At 37.4% G+C, this 27,398-nt stretch overlaps 1 protein-coding gene across 3 annotated transcripts in view; it reads right to left on the bottom strand.

Annotated features, from left to right (window-relative positions):
* Positions 1-632: 632 nt before the first annotated feature.
* Positions 633-27,398, bottom strand: part of HS3ST5 (heparan sulfate-glucosamine 3-sulfotransferase 5) — a 182,315-nt gene continuing 155,549 nt past the window's right edge. For all 3 annotated transcript variants that reach the window (XM_090136699.1, XM_031611100.2, XM_090136700.1), the window contains exons 3-4: positions 6,520-6,658; positions 633-2,286 (exon numbers count right to left, since the gene is read on the bottom strand). In XM_090136699.1, coding sequence (XP_089992825.1) covers positions 1,356-2,286; positions 6,520-6,626 — 1,038 coding nt within the window. In that variant the 5' untranslated portion in view covers positions 6,627-6,658 and the 3' untranslated portion in view covers positions 633-1,355. The remainder of the gene's footprint in view (positions 2,287-6,519; positions 6,659-27,398) is intronic.

Here is a 27,398-nt window from a genome sequence, read left to right as displayed (position 1 = left end):
TGTATCAATTTCTTGTCACTTACTGAATGAAAACATGAGCTAAGCTACATGTTTATGCCAATACTAACAATGGTGTGGTTGTTTCTGAGCAGATGCATGGGTTGTCAGTTAAAAGCACAGGTATCAAAACAGTTAAACAGTTTTCCCTGACTTCTGAAACATTACTGGCTTCCTATGATGAAATCTCTGTAGCTCTTCTAATCTACTTTGTCTGTCTGTTGTTTTGGTTTTAATGGCTGCTCTGCTTTTCTGATATACTTGGTTACAGTAATCTTTTAGAGTCGTTCTTTAGCCTCATGGATTACTGAAATGGAATTAATTATTGCAAAGTGCTGTAACAGAACAGCAGTAATGTTCTTTGAGCTGTGTATAACACCATATCCCCAGATGGTTGAGTTTTTTAATAAACTCATCTTCACCTCATATATCAGTTATCTCAGATGTTCATAAACCAAGTTTCCATATGCAACTCTTGCGCAAACATGATTTGTCCAGATTTGTCCAGTCTAAGGAACTGTGTTTATATACATCAAAGAAAGGTGAATAACGGTTGTGCATATAGGTAATTTTAATCCATTCCATTTTTAAATACCACAATAAATTTAATTTTCACAATAAATTAAATAGCCATATTCAGTTTACAAAATAGAATTACTTAGTGTGAAACCAGTATTTACAAACATTGTACACTATGTACATGATGTTTGTCTTTGTCAATATTCAATCAGAGAAGAAAAAGTTATTTGACTTTTTTTTGACACATGATTGACATGCTACAAGTGACACTATGGTCCATACAATAAAACAATAGTGCAAACTCACCACAGGAATCCCGAACCAATGTCGTTTAATGAAATATTAATTTCAAATAATAAGAAAATAGTACTATCCACTCTCATTGTAAAAATTCAGTATGGTATTTAAAGTGTCAGTATTCCTTCAGCAATACACATACCAAATATAGCCTGAATATTATGCTTTCTCACAGCTTCACAGACTTTTGACATGAATTTGTATGACATAAACTAACATTCTGCTTAGATCAATAAGTATGTCACATAAACACTTCAAGCAAGAGGAACACTGACCCTTTTAATGCTCTCTGACTTTATTTCCCTAAGTACCTCTTTGTCCTTTATTAGTATATCTCAAAAGATGCAACTATGCTGACGGTAAATTAATGTTACTATTCCGTAGAAAAAATTGATCCCACTGTATATTTGGTCACACACTGCATATGTACACGTATGCATGAAAAATGTTACTTTGATACTATGTCTGTGAAAAGTGCATATTTTAGCAGAGACATTACTACATGTCTCAGATGCATCCAAAAATGTTGTATGAAGTTTAGGTCAGGGCCAGTTAAATGTCCTCCCAGTGATCTGGTAAAATTTTTGATTAAAAGGATGAAAGAACTTGCGCAATTTGGTAATGACAGAGGTGTCCACCTCTGGATGAATGCGTCCCTTGCTACCTGCCAGGCACTTATTAAAGACAATGTTAAATCGCAAGCAATAAAACCCTCTGGTGGCATTGAAGTATAAATTGTACTGACTTATCCTTGGAGGAAGATTTAGGAACTTCTCAACCAGCTGGAGTTCCGGCAGTGGTTCTGTGATGAGCCGGTCTCCATCTACGATATGAAACTGCTCAATTGGGAAATATTTTAACCATCTCTCCAGGTGTTTTGTGTAGATGCTGGTTCTTACTGCCTTATACTTAGTGTTCACTTCACAGGTATTAGGATCAATAGCCAGCTTTTCAAATTTGTAGTAAGTTTTGTTCTTTCTTTCCTTGCCTTCCAGCACCTGAGTGTAATCAGAAATAGCTCTTGTGGTGGGTTCCCTGACAATGATCAATAATTTGATAGACGAGTTCATTTTGTAAATCCTTTCAGGTACTTCCTCAGTGATAAAATATGCGGGGCTTTTCTCAATTGTTATTTGATGAGGGTAAGAAAAAGGCATTTTTTTCCGGTACCACTCAATCCCCTTGGCATAGTTCTCATCATTGTCAAAGAAATGAATCTCTTGAGAAGCTTTGACCACTGCAGGGTGAAGATTCAGCATCTCTAACAGTGCACGCGTGCCTCCTTTCCGCACCCCAATGATGATGGCCTTGGGAAGCTGCTGAACCAGATTGTGCAGTCGTATTTGCTCCTTTGTGGCATTGCCCTTACGGAACTCGTGGAGTAGCCCTCGCTTGAACTGCAGAGCTCGCAGCGGGATTTCATCCTGGCTGCGGGGTCCAAATCGACCATCGATGGGGCAGAGGGGCTGCAGTCTGCAATCAATGGAAAAGATATTTGTAAACAGAGGGCAGCTCTTAAGGTAAGCTCACAGTGCTCACAGAAACCTTTTGCAACATGATGTCTTTTAACTTGTATTTTATTCTGTCAGATATTAGTAATTAATGTAAACTGTTAGTTTATTTATTCTGTTGTTTCACTGTGTTCTGGCTGAGTACCCCCTTCCTCTACTGTTCTGCTCAAAGGAACTCTTATTACAGTTCTTTGAGCTTCTTGAACCTTACCCCACCTTTCACATTACTGATTGCTTTGAGATTGCTTCAGCAGCTTTTAAAGCATTCTAAGATGAGTTTTATTTGGCCATTTTGATCTGAAAATCTAGTTCATCTAACTCCTATCTTTCCAACGCTTGCTCTATTCTCTCTTGAGTTATTTCCTGTTACTTCCCATTGTGTTGATTTTAGTAACTGCTGATCCAGGGTTAGCTCTTTTGGTGAAGAGGAGCAAAAAGGATTAAAAATAGTTTTTGAGGCATCACGCCTCAATATTTTCCTTCCTGTTTAGAGTATACCCAGTATAATTCCTGGGGCAGAATCAGAAGGACCAGGGTTCTGACACAGACATGATCAGCAGAGGCACAGAAAGGACAGTAAGACAAATGTTCAAAAATACATTTATTGCCTCATTACAGCTATAGTTTTCTTATCATCACTTGTATTTCTTCTCACTGAACCATTCTTTGTGCTTTAATCTGTTTTTATATTGCTCCTGCGATGCATGATTGCATTATTCTTTTGTATTCACCTTCAATTATTTCATATATTTTCTACTATTTCAATTCTTCCTTCGCATATTTCATGTCAGTGAATGTAAAAAGTGATTCAGTAAGAGAAGCGTTTAAATTTTGCTACAAGAGAGCCTTTAATAAGCCCTCACTTTCACTCCCAAACAGTTCTTTGGTCATTAAACAAGCCAGTGTTACTCTGAAGATGAAACAGGTATGTAGAGAGAGCTTCCAAAGCTCAACAGAAAAAAATATCAATAAATTTGCAGAGCCATGATCTCCAAAATTAAAGATATGTAAGAACAAAGGTTGCCTTGGCAATTTTAATATGAGCTTGCTGTGCATATATATTATGATACTGTTTTTAAATTACATGACCACATGCTATTATTTTTCACAGGACCCCTGCCTCAGCCGGCATACCAGATGGGCAATGCTCATTAATAGCTGTTTAGGTATTCAGTATTTATTCTGTTTCCTCAGTATGTGGCCCCTCATTCATTTACTGTATATTATTCAAACCTGCTTTCAGGACAGAATCATTTATTTCTTTTTGGCTCTTCCATCCATCACTGCCTGTTGGAGTCTCTAATTTGACACTGATGCTAGGACAATGGATAGCTGGGACCAAGTAAAAAGGTTAGCCCCGGGCTGACCCAATAACTGTTTCCTTCACTGTCTAAATGCTGGATACGCTGTATCCAGACAGATCTGAAGAAACATTTCACATGAGTTTACTGGGTTCAAATGAGCTTTATTTAAGTCCTACACACCTATGACAAAGTGTGAGGGGAAGTGAGTCCCTGTTGTCATTTCTTTTCTCTTTGCTTTTTGCTGTCTACCAAGCAAGAGTCTGATTTGGTCACAAAAATTGTATTATTGCAACATTGACTCAAACTTGGCAATAAAAAGAGAACCAAATCAACCAACCAACACAACAAACAAAACATCTGAAAACAGTATCTTAACTTGACAGTGGTACAACATAGTCAGGCTATGGTGGGACTGTTAAGAGTCATTCTGCAGTAAGGAGGTGACAGTTACAAGTATAAAAAACAGAAGCTACAATCCATCTCTCTGTTCTTCTCTTCCCTCTCCTTCTGTGTATTTGTGATTTGTTTTCAAGCAAAAATGTTCCACAACAGCAGTTCCAGACGCATCTCAACTAATTTTATCTTTTTTCCTCAAAAAGATAGCACTGCCTTCAGTATAACACAACAGCTTGTCAAACAGGGTTGTTTCCTTTAAAAGTAAACAAATACTCAAGATATCCTCTAGCCTAAGAGAAGGATTGGATGTTCTTAAAAGTCCTTCCTCAACACTTTACATTCCATTACCCTTTCCCCTTTCTTCTCCTCTCCAAACAATAAACGTGTCCTATAAAAGATCTTGACTGTCTTAAGATTAAACAGGCTGTCACATCTTGGTAGCTGAATCCTGAGATGCAGCTATTTACTATGTTAACATTTTCACTTTTCTGAGTCTTCTTCTTGAAAAAATCCAGTGTAGAGCAGTTCATCTCAGAAAAATATGTTTCTGCCAAGTAGCTAAACAGCTAAAAGAAGGCTGGGCAATCTTAACAGCAAGTCGTGATGCTGCATGCACTTTCTCTCCTGATCCAGAATAGATGCTAATTTGCTTCCAAAGCAGATGTCATAGATAAAATGTTACAAGCTGGTTCCAGGAGTTCAAAACATCAGAATTGGGTATGGAGGCTCCACATAATTCCAATGAGAATGTTAAATATCTTGAAGACTCACACAAATTTTCTCAGAATTTTTATGGACAAACTTAGGTTGAGCTTCTACACATGAAGTAGCTCTGTTCATTTGTGATCTGAAGGACAAGGGCCTTCTCTGGAGGGAGGTACTCAGCTTATCAGACTTTAAGACTCAGTGAATCAGATAAGCTATTGCTAATTTCCTAAGGGAACTCAATTCCTGAGACATCCCTGCAATGAGAAATTGCAGCTCTCTTTTTCAAGTTTAGCTTGGGTCATAGTGTGGCAGAATATTTCCAGTCAGTTCATCTGTCTCAGGCTTTCTATGCATTCTTTCTCTCTTTTTTTTCATAATGAGTCCAAATAAAGGGCTTCTTTTTGGCAGTGTGGTATTCTACACATTGGATAATGGAAGAAAATGAAACAGGGTTTTACTTCCAGTGGCAACATTATATATGAAAACAGTGCAATTCGGTGCCTCAGGAGGTCAATGAGTCAAATATTGTGGCAAGATAATTTTATGGCCATCAGTAAATTCTGAAGATGTGCAAGCATAGATAATAGCATAAGGTTAATTAGATTTTATGCCTCCATTTATAAAACATGCTGTTTCAGGGACTAATAAGGAATTCTGTGTCTATTTCCAGAATCTCTGTAGTCACAGTGAAGTTTTCACCTCTGAAGCATCTGAGATGCTTTGACCATTGGGGAAGAAAATTATAAATCTTGGGGCCTAATTTGCAATCCATTTAGTCCCAGTTGACAACGTGGTCTCCCTCTTCTTCTGAAATTGGGTTATACAATTGAAGAAGGCTGCCATTGACCTGAGATGTAGTACAGTGGATGCTAGATATTGTAGTGTCATAGTTTTGAACTCAACTAATATTTTCCAAAAGAAGACAACTAAAGCAACATTAGCACTCAAAAGCTATTTACCAGCTTCTGGAAATCCTGAGGTCTTCATTCATTCTTTCAAAACAATCTTTTCTATCCTGTCTTTATATAGTGCCTATTAGAACAGTCCTAGACCACTGTGATGGCAGAAAAAGCATGGTCATTATGAGTAGCACCACTGTCACACTGTCAATAACCAGTCAAAAAACAATCTTACCAAAAGTGCCAAATACTTTTTGATTTCCTCTCTTGTATTTTCTACTGCTCCCCAGGAAATCACTTGCAGAGACAACCTTTTTATTTGGCACTTTCAACTCCAGAAAATACCAGCTAATTAATGTAGTTAAAAAATTTTCAAGCCCTGAAGCAATCTTTCAAATGAAATAGTATTTAAAACTTGACGAGCTACTCTGCAGACTCATACTTAATTTTAACTGCCACTGTAGCACTTTAATTGCTTGCTCATAAATTTAGGAAGATGATGTATAAATATATCAAAACTGTTCTGCTGAAAGTAGAGGTCAACACACAGATGCGCAGAGACAAAAAAAAAAAAAAAAAAAAAAAAAAAGAGCTATTCTAATGATATTTTTACTGGATGTTTTTTTTTTATTTCTTCTCTGAAAATAAGTGTCAGTCTGCTTAGAATACAAATGGACAGACAGTACTTTGACAGGGATGACCTGCAACTTTGTTTTCCTATTCTGCAGAAGGAAGGAAATAATAATGAAAATCAGTAGTAGAGTGGTTGGTCTTTCATGAATACATGAATAGAAGCTAAAAAATGAAAAAAGAAATAGATCCTCTAAAGAAAAGCTTATACAATCTGCATTCATTTGCAATTAAGAGAGTGGCTAGTGAACAACTTACCTATCCAAGCTCCCAACTCTGGCAACTAGATATAGGAGACTTCCAATAGCAAGGCTGCCTAGCACAAAGAGCTTCTGTCTCAGCAACACCTGCTGTTTGAATAGCATGGCCCTCCATCAATCTTCAGGACTTCTTCAGTCTGCAGAGAGAAGAACATATAGAGCTCTCATCAATAAGCAATATGCAGTGTTTGCAATTTTCCATCAGTTGCAAATGGCTGAGTCACATTGCCAAAAATCTTTTCAAACTACAAAATTAGTAGTTAAAGCTTTGTTTACTACTCTTTCCCACATAGCAACACCAGACAGTGTATCTGGGCTAGAGAGATAATTCAGAAAGTGATGGTTCAGCTCCATACATTACGGCTGTCTAAAAGCTGCAATACAGGGCTTGGCTTTATAGACTTGTAATAGGATCAGACCTTGGGCTTGTAGGTCTTGTGCCCACAGTGTGTGGGACCTGCTCACTGTGTTTCTATTATATTATTAGGGAGTGAGCTGAACAGAAATCAGTTTATTTCCCAATCTGTGCCAGCAAGCTTCTGGTGGCAGATCTGTGAAGCGTGCAGCTGGGATGGACACAAGGACATTTTTTTAACAGTAGTACAAAGGTAAATGTAGGATGTGTCTTATCAGGTCTCTTTGTGTGTCAATTTAGGCTGTTCTGAGGCGAATTCCTTAAACACCACATCTCACTGACGCCAGCATTGGCTTTTACTTCAAGGCCTGATGCAAACTTGAGCTGAGCATACAAATTGCAGCAACAAGCATAGACTTACATTTCCTTTTATGATATGTGCCAGAGACCACTAAATCGATATGGTTTGCTTGAGAGAGTAAATTTTCTTCGTAATATCTCATAGAGTGATATGTTTTGAATTTTTGATGAAAACAATCGTGTTAATACACTGATGTTTTGACTGTTGCAGAGCATTGCTTACACTAAGGACTTTCCAGCTTCTTGTTACAGCAGAGAAACACCTCAGTATGAAGCTGCAGTCAGTTTCATTCCTGAAAAAGGGAGGCTATACCTTTTATAAACAAAAGACATGAATTTTTGAGTTGTGAGGAAGAGTTCAGATGGTGGGTCATGGTAGATCTGCAGCTCACCAATCTTTCCTTCCCAGCACTGATCTTTCCACATTAGAGTAGTTGTCATTATTCCCCACTGAATTTATATTTTCTCTTTCATCCCTAAACCTGCTATTTTCCCAGCCCTTTACCATGGTCAAGGCTGCCACCCCCCATCTCATGCTGTCCAGGGCCCTGTTAAACCTGGGCTTGAGTGCCTCCAGGGCTGGGGCACCACAGCTTCTCTTGGCAGACTGTGCCAGGGCCTTGCCACCCTCTGAGTAGAGTTTCTTCCTGAATACCAACCTAAATCGATCCTCTTTTTGTTTAAAGCCATTCCCCTTTGTCCCATCACCCGCTATCTGCTCATGTAGAAAAGTTGATCCTCCTTTTGTTTATATGCCACCTTCATGTACTAGAAGGTTGCAAAGAGGTCTCACTGGAACCTTCTCTTCTCCAAGATAAACAAGACCAACTCCCTCAGCCTTCCTAACAGAGATTCTCCAGCCCTCTGAGTGCCTCTGTGGCCCTCCTCTCCCACTCAAACAGCTCTACATCTTTAAAGGTGATATAAAGCCTCATGTCCTATCAGTCAGATTAATACCAAATTGATTTTCTTGATATATAAAACCATAATATACTCATTCATATTCTCACTGCCTGGACCAGGGAATATTTAATGTATTGTGAAGCAATTTATGTTGAAACTGTTTTTTGTTGTCTGTTTTAATTTAGTTTTGTTTTTCCTTCTGAATTTTAACGGTATTTGTTTTGAGTAATTTTTTTTTCTCTTTTTTTATGACAAGTCTCTAATGTTTTAATACTAGTAAAGCTCACTTTCTCTTTTTCCCCAAACCTGGGACTTACATCAAGTCGAAGAGATTATTACAAGCACACATCTGTATATAGAAGCAGGGTGGTTAGTATTCAGACAAGGTGTGACAGGTATGGTTGTCCAGTGATAAATAGAGCCTGCATATGTTTCTTTGCCCTGCCCATGCTGTTAAATTTTGGCCCAGGAAAATCTCACAAGACTCTACTATTTTTGGGAACCAGTGCAAACCCCAAACTGTACAGCCCCAGAAGTATACCGACAGTATACCTGCAGCCTTCCTGTCTTAGTGCTAGGTGAGATGAATGGTATGGATATAGGCCACTCCATAATGATTGTCATCAGGATGGTAGAACAGTCAGTCCTGAGCACATTTTATTTACTGCTACAGAGAAAGCCTTTGTAAGTCCAGCCCATCATCTCTACCTTGCAGCACTGAAGTCTTGAGTCTGGCTGAGTCTGTGACATTTCTGGTGTGCTAGTAGCAAAAGTAACTCTTTATATAGCCAGGTCATGGCCGTATACATACAGAACAATCTGCTTTTCACATAGATATACGAAGCGCTGTCATAAGAATTTTTAGATAAGATACTTATTGCAACAAGAATCATATAAAACAGAGTAAAAGGAATTTGCAATGTAAATATTAAGAAAGAATAAGTATCATACTTTAAAAATAAATGAATAAATGAATAACAAAGGCAGAGAGAGATTAAGTGATTTGTTCAAGGCCACAGAGAAAATCTACGGGACTAGTGGAATTCAATTTGAGATGTCTATCTTCCTGTCTAGTGCCCTAATTATGTGATAAACTTTTATCTTCTTTTTTTTTTTTTTTTTTTTTTGTATGTTTTTAGCTGAATCTTATTGCTTAAGAAAAATGCACATATACTGTTTCTCTGTGCTAACACACAACTGCTGTTTATTATCTTAATTAATTAATTAAAAAAGGTGGGAAAGAAAGCTTAATGACAATTCATAGTTTTCCAGGTTAAAATCCTTCAGTGCTGCTCTTTCTAAATAATAGTGTCATGTCAGTGTTACAATTATTGGTTCTGAACTTCCTTTCTCACAAAACATATACAGACCTCTCTACATGAAACTAAAGTGTTGGGAGCATGTCCTCCCTCATGCATACTCTCATAATCCTGTTAATTCCTGCCTGCAGGTCTCCTTGAAGCTGTGAAGGTCATCAGGCCACAAAGAAATCAAATTAAAGACAAAATCAAAGACAAACTATTTTAGAAAGTGGATTCCACAAGATCTTAGTCCATCCATCTTCAGGTGTGCAGTAAAATTCAGTGCAAGAAGAGAAAAAAATAGACAATTACGTTTGCACTGTGTATGTACTTGAGTGTATTTCCACATACTGAAAACTTTTTGACAGAATAATGGGTATCGAACACTCACTAGAAATGCATATGCAACATTATTTGTTTGCTTATGTAATTTTTGTTATCACTTTAGCATCTAATTTAAAGTCCATGGAGGAAATATTATTCTTGTGAGGTTCTAGCTAATATAACACTTTCCTCAGATTTTAGTTGTTTTCATAAAACTAAATTTAGAAAAAATTGTATTTCAGCTTCAGAAATGTCTACATCTTGCCATAGATGTACAGAGACAGAGGAGAGGACAGAACTGTTTAGGCCATGGGGTTAATGCAACCAGAATGTGATTAAGGTGAAGGCCCCAAAGGCAAAAATGTTGCTGAAGACTAACACATCAACACTTCAGGATGGAAGAAATGAAAATTCTGGGACACATTATAGGCTGCACAAAGTTTACCATAGGGAATATGCACTTTTAAACTTAATAAGAAGCTGGAAGGCAAGATAAAATGTAATCCAAAGTGACACGATTTTAGCAGTTATTTGAGGCAAATAAGGATTTTCGTTTTAGAATTTTACTCTCTGTTATGGACCATGACTGAACTGATGCACCAGCATTTGAGCAGCAGGACAAGGCATGGGGAAGCACCAGGCAGAACTGATGCTGAATGTGGAAACTTCTACCAAAGGAAATAACAGTATACTGCTGCACAGTCCAGTGGGCAGTGGACAAATACTTGTCTTGAGCAAGTTAATTAAACATGCAAATACAGGAGGAAAGTCACTTCCTGGATATTCAAGAGATAATCTACAATGAATAAGAACAGCATAATTCACAATGTAGAACTTGTAATTTCTAGAAATGCAACTGTATACAATATCATTTACAGAAAAGAATACGTAAGCTACTTTGTGAATTGCAGATTAACAGCTGATCTAACTTGTTAGATTAATATAGTTATCTTAAATAAATAAGCTTCATTTAGAGTATTGATATGAATTCTTCATCCAACCCCATTTGCCATGGAGAAATACAGGTGAGAAGAAGGTGTTAGTTGAATGAAATGAGAGCAAAATGAGTCTCATCACAACAGAAGCCAATTAGATTGTAGAAGATTAATGGCTTAAATGTGATTTTAAGAAGCAAAGATCCCATGTTACTTCTAAAAATGAAATCCAGTACCTTCAGAATTTTTTAAGTACCAAGACAGAAACTCAGTGGCAGTGAAAATGATGGACATCTGTGAGAAGGAAGCAATTATGCCCCTGTATGATACTACAACACATCATTGAACTAAATGAACTAAAATTTCAGCAATTAAATCAAAATCTTATTTCATTGGCTAAATTAAATGGGAGAAGATGGAAAAACAAACAAACAACAAACAAAAAACCAAGTAAAGTAATATAATTGATAATGATACCACCACTGGCAGAAGTTTGAATTTGATAACATAACAAATTTTCCAGAAGAACTGAATCCAGAAGCTGTTGCTATACTCACCTATCCCAAATAAACTGACAGGGAGACAGAAAAACCACCAGGATGTTGTTTGAAAATGATCAGAAGGAAATTTTTGGACACAGATAGCAAAGAAGAGAAGATCTTATTGATAAATGAATGAAGTGTGGCTGAGTATGGAGAGAAGTATAAGAAAGCAATATTTAAACCTTTGATAAACAGATTGTTGAGAGACAGTGCTGACGGAGTGATGTGGTAATCAAAGTGAAGTACAAATCATAGGAAACTATGGACAAAGAAGACTGAAGTAATAAGAAATGGCTTTTTTTTTTTTTTTAATTGACTTTATCAATGAGTTGACTTAGATTATTTTTGTTTTACACACCAGCAGGGGTCATCTGCTGAACAACAAATATTTGTTTTCATGCACTGCATAAATATTTTTCAATTTATGTGGGATTCAAATATAGTAAAATATAGTAAAATATAGAGAAAACAAGTCATCACTTGGCACTTTTCTGTTTCACTTACTTTTGTGTTATGTCTCTTAAATGTTAACTACAGTTTCTTGCATTTGTCACTGTGAGTAAAACTCACATAAATCAAGCATGCAGACTTCATCTGGGAAAGGAAAAAAAGGTGCTTGGGAAAGGAGGGAATATATCCCTCAAAATCTGTGCATTAGCTCATCAGCCTATGATTTTCATACTACAGCAAGAAAAGCACCATACTCCTGATCTTCCTTTAGCCTCCTCCAGCTTCTCCTTTCCCATGTGCTAGCTTGCCATTAAAAAGTGTCAAGAGGTAAGGATAAGATATACATCCTCTGCATTTTTTTCCTGGTACCTTCTCATACATTTTAATTCCAAAATAACTACCTTTATAGAGGGAGAGTATTAAAAAGTTGCAAAAATTGTGATAAAGCAGAATATGACTTTTTATTAAAGAGAGTATTTTTCATTCCCACAATCATTGAATAGCCTAAGAACTGGTAGAATTTATCCTCCTTTTTTTTTTTTGACCAAGCAATGTGAAATGGAGAATGGAAATCTTTGAATATACCAGTTTTAACTAGGAAGGACAAATGCTGAACCTGTAGAAAGGAAATTTCAATTTCAGCTTTTCAGAAATCTTCCTTATTGATTCATACTTTCAATAGCAAAAACAAATTTAATTCGGATGATTAATCATCACAGTGTTTCATTTTTTTTTTTCTCTCTAGCATAAGTAGTACTGAGTGAGATGGGATGAAATAGCATTAGAACACATTTCAAGGCCTGAAGGAAGAGAAGATAGAAACCCTTTCACTACAGGGAACAAGTTCACAGATTCACATAAATGCCTCCGCCTTCTAAGCATGTCCTTTTCTTCTTGTAACACATACTGACTGAAACAGTGGAGCAGAAAATGTCAGCAAAGATGACAAAAAAAAGTAGTGGTTACAGATAAACTCTAACATGAAGATTTCCTATAATCTTATGCCACTGCTGTGACAATAATTTAAAAATACCTTTTCCTATCTGCTATTGAAGAGTTTTGACATTTACAACTGCCTTTAAGCTGCCCTCAAAGCCAGTTCTCTGTATAATGAAGTGGTAATATATGCTTTCTCTAGAAAGGCTGCTTTATTCTGAGAGACCATGCACAGAATCAACACTTATATGCATAAATTAGATAAGGAAACACATGCTCCTTTGGCAAAAGTTAGCACACTGTCAGTGCTGAAGGAAAGCATTTGTGATTTGTATCCCAAGCCCCTTGGTTGACTTGGGTGTTACACCTGGATATCTGATCCCTATAGAGAATGGTAATGGCTGTTTGTTCAGTACACTATCATTTAACTCTAGGCATCTAAATACTCATCTACATATAGTTTTACTATACCTAGATAAACAGTGTGCCAGATGACAACAGTACAGAAGCCTGTAAAGAGCTCTTAATCTCCCTTATTTCTCAGTCTGTCCTTTTTTCTTTATTATTTTCATTTTTTAGTCTTAATGAAGGATATCAAGCTAAGTGGTGATAGGAGGAAAGAAACAAATCCAAAGCTGGCTATTGCCTTTGCACAGCCCTTTGCCAAACAGATTTGCTGCCAGATTGTCTGGGTAGTTAGGAATCTCAGACACTCTGATGCCCTTGAGGTCTCAGACACAGCTGCTTAGGAAAACTGCTTTATTGCATCTGAACTGGTGAGGCAGGCGGTTGCATTCTGCTGAATGATGACTAGGCTACCATGTTCCATGCTTAGCTACATTGCTCCAGGAACGCTTCCAAGAGCATAGATCTTAATAGGATTTCATTAGTTCAAAATACATGTGCCTGTCTTCTTGCCAGCTTTTTGACTATATTATCCTGCACTGCTCTTCATGGAGTACAAGATTAATCTGATAGGGTTAGCCCTTTTCTTCAAATTAATGGTGTTTCCCCAGCAACTCTCCTCTCTTTCTTCTGAAATGATAACCTTTCTTGTCTGCTTCATTTCTCAGGAATGTTGGAGCTGATGACAATGAGTTAGGAAACCTGTGGAATTGGATTGCTGACTGTGGACAGTTTATAATAGATACTAATTTTACACTCCTCAAAAGAGAACACCAGCCTCATCTCTTCCAGCTGGCATTATGGCAGCTGAAACCAAAAATAGCCATCAAAAGGAAAAATTACGCTTGAGGAGCAAAAGACAGTGAAATGGAAGAGAGAGGAGTAATGACTGCAAAAGTTGAGAAAGAAATCATAAAAGGAGGCCAATAGCACTGTCACAATAACAGTAAACAGTTTTTTGTTGTTGTCACTGCTTTTTGTTTGCTTGTTTGTTTTTTTTTAATTCTGCCTGGGAAAGAGTAAAGCAAGATTATGAGTCCTCAGTTAGAAAGTTCAAAAGGAAGGTATCCAGAGCTATCTTCTGACTTTCCTTTAGAGTACAACATTTGTCATGAACAGTTTTGGTGCACTGAATAGGATGTAAAAAGGCAGAGTGGTATTGCTTAGTATGACTCAGGGTGGAATAAAATTACAACTTTTCACACACTTGTATTCTTAAAAAGTTCTTTTCCACTACTTTGAGTCATGCTTGTGGTCTATTACACTTTTTTTCCCCCCACACTGGAAAAATTGCCCTTTCCCAAATAATTTTGAAATTAAACATGTAAAAGACTCTTTGAAGATTCTCTCATTAACTGCAACCTGGTAGAAAATTTTAGTTAACTCTCCTCTTAGCTAATACAGTAGCAAAATCCAGATGGTCTCCTGCAGCTCCACAGCAACATTTTCTGTGATTTTCCTTTAAAAAAGCAAAACTGAATTGCATGTAAAACATTACTAGGAATGAAAAGCATCGATGGGGAAACTAACAGCAAAAACTTATCCAAGCTGCAAATATATTTTGCTGGTACACTGCATTTTCAGTAAAAAAAAAAAAAAAACAAAAAAAACCCACCTATGTAGGGTTTTCCCTATAGCTTTTACTCGCCAGTGAAAATACAATTCCAGTGTATGAGGTAATACACACAGACATGCATGCATGTCTATAGGAACATGTTATCAAAAATGATTTATGCATTTCTTTGCAGCCTAATTTTTGTCCTTGCGTTCCATGGATAGATGCATTGGCCTAGCTACAGCATTGCCAATCCCCATGCTGTGTGCAGTGGATAATAACTATTGCATGCACATCAGTGTCTTGCTCTGGCTCCTATATTGAAGAAATCAGCAGTGAGGAAGGTCCTTTTTTTCTACAAGAGATGCAAATATCCAGGTGCAGTGAGATGTTACTGCAAAATACCACAGGCCAACTGAACTTAATTTTCTTTCCTTGTGGTCCTGTTCTTTCACTTCAGTGCTGCTGATAGCATTCCTACAGCCTTTTGTCTCTGGCTACACCTCTGTGATCATACTTTTATTCCTTTCCCTTTTCTCTCCATACATTTCTGTATATGTCTATGTCTTGGCATTCCATGGGATTTCTGTTAGGGAAACAGAATTTTGAATAATTGAACCCAAAGGTCATTAGGTTAATTTTCAAAATGTAAAATCAAAGCGCTTCTTCCCCTGTAAGTCTTGAGCATAACACTTTTCTAAGAAGTGCCACTTATTTTAATGAGGAAATCCAAGTGAAAATATCAATGCCAGTTTAACCAGGGACTTGTTATAACACCTCTGTGAGAAAGGGAGACCTATTAACAGTTTTCTCAGAAAATGAAAGAGCTGTGATTTTCTACTGTGCATGTGTTTTAAAGGCCAATAATACACTGCTACACTGCCCGAATGACAGCTTACAGCCTCTGTCTGGGAGGAAAAGAAAGGGGAAAAGGAGAGACAGCTCATATCTGTGCAACCAGGTGTAACAGAGCTGCTTGGTGCTGGAGAGCTTCTTATAAACAAGCTCTCTGCTCACTGAGCAGTCCTGCTTCCTACACACAGATCATTCATCTTCCTCCTGTTGGGCAGTGTGAGCTGCAGAAGTAACTGCTGTCTTGGGGTGGTATACATGTATCCAGCTTGGCTCCATGAATTTAAATATATACATATAAATATATATAGAAAGTCAACCAAAACCTCTTTGTGCATCCTTTATTGGTGGATCTCTGAGGCAAGAAAGATGTTGGCAGAAAGAGGTATATGTTTCTGATCTTCACCAATAGTCACTTGAAAAATTATAGACAGGCTGCTCCTTTGCTTGCATGAAACACCCTCTCTGCCCAAGACTAACTTGAACACTTTAGTGTATTTTCTTGGTCCTTCTCTTATCCTGATTTCACATTAAAGCAGCTGAATTGGCCTGTTAGACTTTATGTAACTATCCACTTCATGGAACAGAGAATCTAATCCTTTCTCCATGAGTGCTTTTGACTTAGCATTACTTTCTTAGAGAGGTATTTACTTATTTATTTTAATTTCTTTTTTTTTTTTTTTTTTATCCTGACCTGCACAGCGTTAGACATTACATGGACTATCTATATTTTTAGATGCTGACAAATTTTAGTTGCATGATAAGATATGCTAGAGAGGATACTACAATGAAGGGCCATCATTTGCATGCCAGATAAGTTAGCTGTGAATCAGTGAAAGAAAAGAGAGAAGCAATGGATTTAGCAAGATTTAAAGCTCTGATGATTTATCCAAGAACTTGAAATGAACATTGGCCTGAGCCACATCTTTCCTATACTACATCTTTAGTGGCCATTGTTCAAGGTATCTGTCTGGTTTAGCTGTGTTTGACCCTGACACTTATTTGCAGAACCTATATTATTTTGAGATCATGGGCTGGTTGCAGCCTCTGCACTGACTATTTCATACAGATGTAGAAAGCTGTTAAATAGTCTGTACAATTAAAAAAAAATATTGGTTGGCTGAGAATTAACTGTAAAATATCTCAATATTTTGTTTAATTGGCTTTGAGATGTAAAAAAACACATCCACATGTAAACTTGTATTCAAAAGCAAAAAGGATACAAGAAAGCTAAACTAATTCTGATTCCCTGTGAAAATATGGATTCTATTTACAATTTGTGTAGACATCTTAAAAATGCCTTAACAGAAGGAAGAGTTGGTCTAATGATGAAAAAAATATATTCAAAAATAATTTATTTGTCTATTGGTGGGAAAAAAGTAGAGTTAATAATTTATTTGGCCAATATTATTCAATCGTCAATAGAACTGATAGAATAATTTATAAATTTACTGATGAATAATTTATTCATCAGTTGATGGTAGGAGGAAATTGATGAAGTAAACAATATTCAAATAACACTCGATAGGCTCTCAGGCCTAGGTAGGGCAGACCTGGAAGGTTGGAAGGATTTCATTCTTCACCCTATGACAAGCTCTGCATCAGTGCAGTGCATTACTGAAGTGCAACTGTCCTGAAGCTGTTTCTGTAGCTTGCTGATAGCAATCATCCTCATGCTCTTCCACCTACAAGGCCAACAAATCTGCACATGTGCCCTCACAGCACTGGGCAGTTTCTCTGTGTGCCTTTGGTGACTGTGGGTAGCTGTTTGGAAATTCCTTGTGACTTTAATTATTGCTGCAGTCAGACTGTTTGCTTGCAACACATGGCAGCAAGGGCTGCAGGTGCCATTGCAGACATTCAGCAGGTTGAAACCTGTTACATAGCTGAGAAGTGTTCTGTGCCATGCTTGTGTACACAAAGTAGGAAGCTGAGAGCTTCTCGCAGAAAACCACGGGACACTGCCCTCTGTTTCCAGGCAGACTGAAAAAAAAAATAAAAAAAAAATTAAATCTCCAAGACAATCTTGGAAAAAAAAAACTTTTTCATTGAAAGGGAAATCACCAAACCCATGAGATCCACTGCAGACTCTAAAAAAGTCTGTATGTATAACTGCTGTGCATGAACTCAAACAACAAAGTGCTGACATGCAAATAGTTAAAAACAACTCCCTTGACACCTCATCTTTTCAAAATGTGATTTCACAGGCTTGGTACTATGATTGTTAAAATGATTTCAAAGCAAATCTTATTTGAAGGTAATTCTTAGATTTTTATGATTTAATAATTTCTTTCCAATATAGCTGTTTGAGGAGGAAGCATTGAGGTGTAGCATTTAGAAACATCCCATTGCCTTCAGACAGAATCCTCTGGTTTGTTCTGAGTCTGCCTTGTTGCCATTGAATGGATACATAACAAATCCAGTTTGAACATTAACTGTGAGCTGCAGCAGAATACCATTAATAAAAATTTCAAAATGGCTTCTGTAGTGTTATAAACTCACATTGTAATTGCTAACATAGAAACACAAATATAAACATGATTATGTGAGCAGGTTTTTTTTTTTCTGTTTTCAATGCACTGTGTTTAATGGCAGATATACGTGCAGTTTGGGATGAAAACAGATGCCCTTTATGAATAGACTACATGGAGGAATCAGCTGGCTTATATCCTCCTCTCAATTGCTAACAGGGTTTTTCCACTCTTTGTTCCTTTGTTAACAATAATCTGCAAGCCTGAAAAAAAAAAAAAAAAGAGTGAAAGTTTATGAATTATACACGGTCACAGAGTTTATTAGTGCTCCATGCTCAGACTCCTGGGAGTCACTGGAGGAAGAGCTTTGAGCAATATCCAAATTTTCAAATGGGTTCTCCATTTCTTTATCTCATTCAGCTTTTGATATCATGCATAAATTATTTAGCAGGCCTACCATTATTTCGTTAGCTTGCATTGTCCTCTGGCACCATGTCTACAGAATTACATTCATTTTGCATTTGCAATTGCTAGACTTAAAAGAAATCAGTCAATTCTTACTTTCTTCAGCCCTCTCATTTAGTTTAATGATATGTGATAAACTGGAATGGAAAAAAGAATTCCACTTTGGCCTTGAACTCTGAATATTCTTCTTGCTGCCATTTCACCATATGTAACTGAAGTTTATATGGGAAATTTTTCTATTATTTTCATTTTTATTCCCCAGGTCTTCTCCAAAAATAATGCTTCCTGTTTTACTAAGTTGGACCAAAATCTCAAATGTGTTAGAGGTTGAACTTTCCCACCAGTATTCCATTATGTTTTGCTGCCCTGTGACAGATGGCAGTAGAGGGACAGATTGACAAAATGGCATAGAATCATAGAATCGTATAACCATAGAATCCTAAGAGTTGGAAGACACATCTGAAGACCATCCAGTCCAGCTGCCCTGCAATGAACAGGGACACCGCAGCTAGATCAGATTGTTCAGGGTCTTATCCATCCTCATTTTGAAAGTCTCCAGGGGTGAGGCATCAACCACATCAGTAGGCAACCTGTTCCAGTTCTTCACCATCCTCACTGTAAAATATTTGTTCCTTATATCTAACTTAAATCTATCCTCCCCGAGTTTGGAGACATTTCTCCTTCTTCTATTGCCATAGAGTCTGTCCCCTTCTTTTCTGTAGCCCCCCTTTAGATACTAAAAGGCTGCTATCAGGTCACCTTGGAGCCTTCTCTTCTCCAGGCTGAACAACCCCAGATCTCTCAGTCTGTCCTCATAGGTGATGTGTTCCATTCCATGGATCATTTTTGTGGCCCTTCTCTGGATGCACTCCAACAGGTTTATGCCTCTCAAACAGACATCTGACATGGAAGTACAGATGAAGCAGAGGTGGGGAATTGAATTCCTCCATGTTGAAAGAATGGCATGCATTGAAAATCATTGGCATTTGCTGGATGTTTATGGAAACCAAACAGTGGATGTGAGCATAGTGAAGTGGTAGGTGATGTGTTTCAGCAGTGACAACAGCAGCAGTATGTCATCTTCCATTGATACAGATTTCTATGAGCAGATCATGCAGGCTCTTTTTCATCATTGTCAAAAATGCATAGATAATGGTGGTAATTATGTTGAAAAACAGCGTCTATCAAATGGTGTTACTGTGTTCTTTGCATCTGCAATAGTTTCCATGGAAATAAATAGGAGGCATTACTTTTGGAGTGACCAATATACATTTCTCCATATTATAGAAAATTTTACCATGAAAGCCTTTGTGAATTATGTGCTACACTGGTTAAGTTCAGAGAAGGAAACTCTTTTATGTACTTCAAGTTCCTAAAGTTTAATTTTGAAGTAGTTCATCTCTTAGCCTCTCTGCTGCAATTGAAGAAAGTAAAGGTGGCTCTAGTTTTTTTCCCCACCAGGACATGCAATTTCTTCTTAAACATTTGTTCTAATTGGCATCCTCTTGTTTTACACTGATAACATGCTCATGTCTCTTCTTTCCAACCCTTAGCCTGCTCTGCTGATGCCATTTTGAGGTAGTAAGCTACCAGGCAAATTTCAACATATATGGAAACCATATATGTTGATTACAACATATATATGGATAGTTTTGCACCTCAAGTAATGTGCTGGTGGACTGGAGCTGTATCACAGTTTAGCCTGGAGGAAGACTTTATCCTCATCTTTTTGGTGCAAGAGAAGACTCAGTTACGTTGATACAATATAATTTCCATTCTGCTGAAAACCACAAATGTAGGCCTTCTATTGCAAAGATCTGTTACATTTATATTTAACATTTTTACTTTCCTTTCTCTTTGCATTATTTGGTTATTATATTTTATTTTATTATTTTTTTGGCCCTGAAGTTTACAGGTTCAGAGCCCTTACCAGGTAAATATACCCACAGAAGAGATGTCACATTGGCCTCAGTAGATTTCTCAAACTACCCCATGCCAGAGGAACCACTCCATGTCTGAGACTCACATCTTTAGGGACTCCCAGAACAAAGCTTTTCCCCTGCAAACAGAAGCACACAGAGTTTCCCTGCTGTGAGGCCCCTGCTGCCCCTGCTCTCTCCTTCTCCCCAGCTTCCTGTTGATGGGAAGCCTCTGCCAGGAAAAAGCTGCTGAGCTCCTGTCCAACATGCCCACTCTCCCAGGTAGCTCAACTTCAGGCTTAGTTTACACTGCTATGTGGAGGGCAGGGATGATTAAAAAGAAACAAGCACTCCACATTCACTCTTGTTGTCTTAAACCTGCACAGCTTTATCAGTGTATGCCAGAGAAACCAGCCATAGAACTATGAACATGTTTGTTCACTTTGATGCACTAAGAAAGAAAGAAAAAAGAAATCTGCCTTTTATCTCCTAGAACACAAACAGCTTCATTCCATCTATGAAAATAACAAATACTTGCTTTGAAATGAAGTCTGCCAGCTGAATATTAATGGGAAGCACTTCTGCAGACTAGTATCTTGTATCTAATCTGCACCGTAAAAAAACAAAAAAGAAAGAAAGGCAGCCATCCAATTGTCTCCTGTCATAGACGGATTGCTCTGCACAGCACTGTGCAGCCTGCTACTTCCAAGTTTACTGAATGGGCTGGCCCTAATGCTTCCAGCATCCTTTGATATTGCGGCCTCTGTAAAGATATAAATGTTACACAACAGCAGCAGCTGCTAGGCTTATCCCTTGAACAAACAGTAGATAATATAATTGAGTTTGCTTTTGGCCAAGGAAGGTCTGTTCAGAAATGCATCTAATACTTCAGATAAAAATGTGGATCAGATTGTTTAGAACCAATTTAATACTTGGGATTCTACAGCAGTCTCTTGCTGCTGCATTGATGTCATCCCTTTACCTTTCCCAACTCTGTCCCAAACCTTGATGGCAGCATCACTGTGCTAAGGGGACAACACTTCCTGTCTACAGTTGTCCTTCAGGTTGCAGATTGGAAAACATTCTCTCATTCCACTGATTACTTCTTCCTCTGCTCAGGGTTACCATCTTTCCACCAGAGCCTTCCCTTGCTGGCTCATGGAAGTAATCGATCAGAGACCTCTGCTGTGACTGGCAGTGCATTAAGATGTACCAACCATCTGCCTTATAGGAAGAGAGAGCTCTTTGAAATTCCTGTAGAAGAACAATACTATTGTTGCTGATAATTAATAGTCAGCATGGATGCAAAACCATTCAAAATTGAATTAAGTCTCAATCAAAATAGTTGTGTGGTTTATAATTGATGTCATTTTAAATTCAATCAAGTTGTGTATCTTTTTTCACTAGATAACAGCTTAGTGATGTCTGTCTTTCCAAAGAGACTGAGACAGAAGTGGTTTTTTTTTGTTTTGTTTTGTTCTTGGGGGGAGGGGGAGGAAGGGGGAATGGAGATTTGATAGTTGTTTTCTTTCATTTTCTTTAAACGTAATCATTTTTTTAAAGGAAGATCTATTTTAATTAGAATTGTACAGAGAGTTCTGTCAAGCTTATGCTCCTCTGGAAGTTTATCATAAAGTTGTGCAGAATGAAAGATACTCTATGTGTTTACTTTTTCCCAAAGGTCCAAATGAAGTTAAAATGAGCCTTTGTGCCTGCTAGCACATACAGACCCCATGAGTCTCATAAATTCCTGCTCTGCAAAGGCTGCTGCATACTGAGAAAAGGAAATATCATTGCTTTTCTTCAGAACGGCAGATTAAGTTTTCCCTGGTTCCTCCTTTCTGAGGATCAGACTCTAACATAACATATATGGATGCTAAAAGCCCAGATGGCTGGTTCAGCTTTAAGTTAATAACATCAGCATTCTAGTTGGATAGGGAATGATACAGTTGTTAAGTCTGTTCATCCCTATCCTTTCTGTGTGTTGAACTAATAGTTTAATTTAGTGCTGCTGGTTTTCCTCTTGCTCAAGCTTTGGGAAACTGTTGAATAACAGTTGTATTAGAAGGAGGGACAATGTACACTGTGGCACTTAAGATCTTGGAAAATTGTAATAATATAACTAATGAGTTAACTCTTGATGCTACAGGGAAGACCTTAATAAAAAGTTTGAGTTTCCAACTGTCCGTGCTCTCTGTAGCTCATGACTGCATTACAAAGGGATATTACTTAAGAAAAAAACTCAGCATATGCTCTGTATTATGCAAGATGAAGGGAGGAAATAAGAATGAGCATGGATCACTGGAAATTGATGCAACAGGATTTGTAACAGTGATGCAGGAAATTCTGTAGCTCTGTAAGTGAATCCTTGGAAAAACAAATCAGTATTGTCTGTCACTCATTTAAGAATGACCACCAAAATGATGGGGTTTCAGCATCAGAATCTAAAAAGTGGCTAAAGAGATATTGTATTAACACATTAAAAAACAAATTACATTTCACTGTGTCTGAACAATCTAACTTCTGTCTTGGACAGAACCAACATTAAACCTTAGAGACTGACCTAAAGAAAAGAGTTACTTATACTTTTAACTACAGTAGCAGAGAGGTCTTCCTACTTCATACCTGGTGCCCTGGTCAGTTCTCCCTCTTTACAATAAAAATTACTTTTTTCTCCCACTGTTTCCTTATTTTCCTGAGTGGCAGTTAAAGTTGCCAGGGCACAAATATGTATCTTTTCCTTGCTATTTCCTTCAAAATATGAAGAAAGGCAAAAACTGGCTCTGATATGTATGTTCCAGTTTTCCCAACAAGGTGACATCTTTCTGTTGTGAGTTTAAAACTGTGATTCTGAAGGACAGTACTGTCACTTCAGCAGAGGTCCAGAGCATGCTGTTCCTCTCTGAAGAGGATTCCTGTCAGTCAATAACTGCACTTCTCAATCCCTTTGAAAAAAAGGTAGAAAACTCATTACATTCTTCTTGCACTGTTTTCCTGAACTGAATTATATTTGCCACTGTAAAAGACCTATTGATTAATTTATTAGATATTTTGTTCTTTCCACAGATTAGTATCTTACTTTTTTTTTTTTTTTTTAATCTTGCCTTCTTGTACAATTTTCAGTCTGTTTAAGTATTCTGAAAGCTTTGTAGCATTTTTTTTAAACTTTTCACTTTTTTTGTCCCTTATGTATCACCCTGAGCAGGGGTGAAATCACACAAGCACTCAGCAGCTGCCATCCACAAGTAAGTCCTTCCTCTGTAGGGCGATGTCTGGTGCAAAGATGACAAGTGTCAAAAGGATTTGTCACTCAGAAAGCTGATATCAGGAACAGTGGGCCAAAAGTTTACTCCAATCTTCAACAAGGCTGGGTTAGAATATATGTGATTTTTTTTTTTTTTTAATTTTTTTTTTTTTTTTTTATCTTTAGCAAAAAATATTCTGACAGTACTTCTTGATTCTCATCTCTTCTCTGGCTGGAGCCTTGGGAAGGCAGTCTGGGTGTGAAGCTGCAATAAATCCTGAGGATCACAACAGAGGCAACAAGAAGACAATTAATATACCAGTGTGATTATGTGGTGGGTAACATGATGGAGTAGAGGGAGCAGGATGCAATGTTCAATTATACAAATTCTCCTTGGTCAGTGCCCTAAATGTCAAAAGTCTAACCAGGTGATTTAATAGAGACAGCAATTGACTTCAGAGCCACATACTGAATAGTCACATTCCTGCGGATGGTAGTCTTAAATCACTATTTCAGACTTCACTGTTCACACTGCACTGAGCATCTAGGCTTTTTGCAATCTTTCCAACTGCGTGCAGCAGTTTTCTTGTCGATGTTTACATGATTGACATAATTCAACAATCAGGCTTATTAGTTTGTTTTGTAACTATGTAAAACTCTGACAATGATTATCCCAGTTGACTGAGAACACGCCTCCTGTGACACAATAAACAAATGTAGCAAAGGAGGCTCTTTCCAAGTGATTACTTCAATACTCTGATGCAAATGTAAACTTATTTCAGCAGCTCTGAGCTACATCAAAAGTCTTAATGAATCCTGAAGTCCTGAATCCCCGGCTCCATTCAGCATGGACTACAGTAGCTAGAATTTTATGGCTGTAGCCTTTTCTCCCATCTCCCATTATAAAGCATGTTGCATTATAATGAAAGCACTTATTAAACTGCCTGCTAAAGAAAAATATTCCTGAAATTTGGTTCCAAAACCTACGAAACTCCTTAGAAGAGTGCTTTTCTCAATAAATCAGTGGGAAGAATCTTTGTGGGAAAAATAGGTAACAAAGGTAAAAAAATAAATCAACTTGCTCATTAACCTGCTTGCAGAGTAAATTCACTGTGCTCTGTGAATCTAAGACTCTGTGATCTAAGACAGTTCCTCAAATCAAATGATTTTTCTTTATGAATGCCGTTGTCCTGTTCTCTTCTGTAAGCTATATTTGGGTAGTCTATGGACATATGTAGGGGATGTTTTTCGGTTGACCGCAAACATCAGCTCTGATTTATATGGAGAAAATAACACATGGTATTCCCTGGGGAAAATATCATTACCTTAGTTTTTGGAGCATCTAATTACGATAAGCCTCTATCACACTCACCATCTACACTAATTATCCAGGGAATTGGCAGTGTTTAACAATGAAGGAAAGAGAGCTCCAGTGTCCAATTAAGGTTTTCTTTGAGGATTAATAAATCATGTCTCATCAGCACCACTGACCCAGAGGTGTTAATCTTCACCTTATCATTCTAATCTTGAAGCAAAATTCTGCAGATCAAGAGCTGCAGAATTGTTGAGTTAATTGTTTCATTAGGTTGATGAAGTCTTTATTCCCATGTTCGATTATACACTATTCCCTGAGCATCTATCCATGCAGATAAACAGAGCAGAAAGCAAAATAATATGAAGAGTGCCATGGATATTTGTTGCAGGTGACTGGTGGCTTGGACTCTGCTCTGTATCTGGCTGTTTTGCCATAACTGCTGGTGCTAAATTTATGCACGGCAACAAAGCACTGTGATAGACGATAAACAGTCAAGAGAGGTTTTAGCACATCTAAATGCAGTTGCAAAAGGAAGTAAATCATGTAGTCAATAATGGAAAGAAGTCTTAACAGTTATCTGCCCTGTAAACAATATCCTTGATTAGAAGGCATAAACAATATTGTTTTACTTAATAGTAAGAATCCAGATATTTCACTGATAAGAGATTTTTTTTCATTTACAAGCCTACAGCAATCATGGAGAGCATGGTAAATTGAGTTAAAATATGTTCCTAACCACTACAATAAAGGAGAAATCAAATTTCAACTGCGTTCTCAGTGTATTTGCATTCTTTGTCTTTCTATGTAATCAGACACATTAGATTCTTTTGTCATGAACATTTGCAAAAAGTACTGAGCTCACAATGAAAAAAAAACATTTCATAAGCATTTATTTTCAAACAGTTCCTCTTCATCATTTGAGCTGAGCAGGAGAGGAAATAGAAATTAATACCTTTCAGGACATGGGTCACATAGCTGTGTCACTGAACAAAGAGAGAGGGCAAAAGACATGATTAAAGCCAGAATAATTTCATGGGGTGAGTACAGGAGAGAAAGGAGGTTGGGCTGGACTGGTGGAAGACTTTTGAATTTTTAATCTTTTTTCTTCTTAACTTCATTCTTCCTTCCCCTTGTTTGCCTCTTTTTCTTCTAAACAAAACACAAATCTCTGCTTTCCCTCTTGTCATTCAGTCACAGCTCCAAAGCAGAGGGAAAGTAAACTCTTCCCTCAATCAGGAGAGAGACACTAAAGATCCTGTGTTGAATTCGGTAGCACAGCAGCATGTGGTTGAAATAAAGCAAGAATTAAATGAAGGTTAAATTGTTAGATGAGACAAAAATGAGTAACATATTTTTTTCTGAAGCTCAGGTAAAGCCTCTTCTTTTACATACTGAATTCATTCCCAAATAACACCTGAACAAGAAAAGAAAATTAAACAGCACAACTGATAATACTGTTTTTCATAAAGATTTCTCAGAGAAAGTGCATCTCTGGGACAGTTCTCTCAAAAGATTTTTCTTTTTCTTTTTTTTTTCTTCGTCTTTTTATTTTTCTTGAAGACATTTTGAATAGATTCATTTTAGAGTAAAAACAGATAAGCTAAGTCTACTCTGTGTCCTTTGCTAAGAAATGGGATATACCATTATATTTACTTCAAATCACTGAGTTTGTGAAAAAAGACAAGCAACTTACAAATCAAAGCATGCATCTGATAGGTCACTTACATGGTTATTTTTACTGATAAATAAATAAATATAACTTTACTAACAAGTTTTGAGACTACTTGATGATTCTCTTTTCCCTTACTTATCATCTCCTTCAACAATTTAGTATTCAACAAAATGCTGCCAGGCATACAGTGTTCCCAAGGTCACTCTACCATCCTCCTTCAAGTCCCCATTAAAACTCTCTTGTAGTATAAGACTACTAATAAAACAAAATGAATCCTACCTTACCCTCCAGCCTAAGAGGATTCAAACTCACATATCTCACCTCCCAAGAGAATTAGACCTTCTTCAACTATAGGCTGCTGTTTTTATGTATGCACAAGCATATATGAATGCACAGAGACAGAGAAATGGACAGAGAACAGCACTGCTCCTAAGAAAGCTGTTTTATTTTACGTTAAATAGTTAAGGATTTCTTGGGCCACAGAGCAGGACAGAACATGATCACAGAGCAGCAATTAGGGCACTCAGTAGGGAAAGTGAAGACTAGGTTTTTGCTCTTTGCTTCCAAGATTGATTTAAACATGTAGCTGAGTTCTTTCCCCAGCCTGGTTGATGAAATGTGTGAGCCCTCATATTTCAGCTGACTGCTTGGGTGCAACAGGAGGGCTTCCAGGAAAAGAGGTCTTCCCTCACTTGCTGCACTGGAGCAGCTTCTGGTGCTGGATGTTCACTAGGGCATCATTTCATCAGGTCACTGCCTTGTTACTCCAAAATTCAAACAGTGTCTCTGACAGAGAATTCAGAATTCACTTACAGCTGTATTACTGCTGTAAAATCTATGCCTCTTATTTAATTCTTAAGAAGAATAGAAGAA

The sequence above is a fragment of the Phasianus colchicus genome, chromosome 2, assembly GCF_987193195.1.
Source record: "Phasianus colchicus chromosome 2, bPhaCol1.hap1.1, whole genome shotgun sequence".
Lineage (NCBI taxonomy): Eukaryota > Metazoa > Chordata > Aves > Galliformes > Phasianidae > Phasianus > Phasianus colchicus.
Note: the sequence above shows the minus strand (reverse complement) of the source record. Positions and strands in the feature narration are given on the sequence as shown.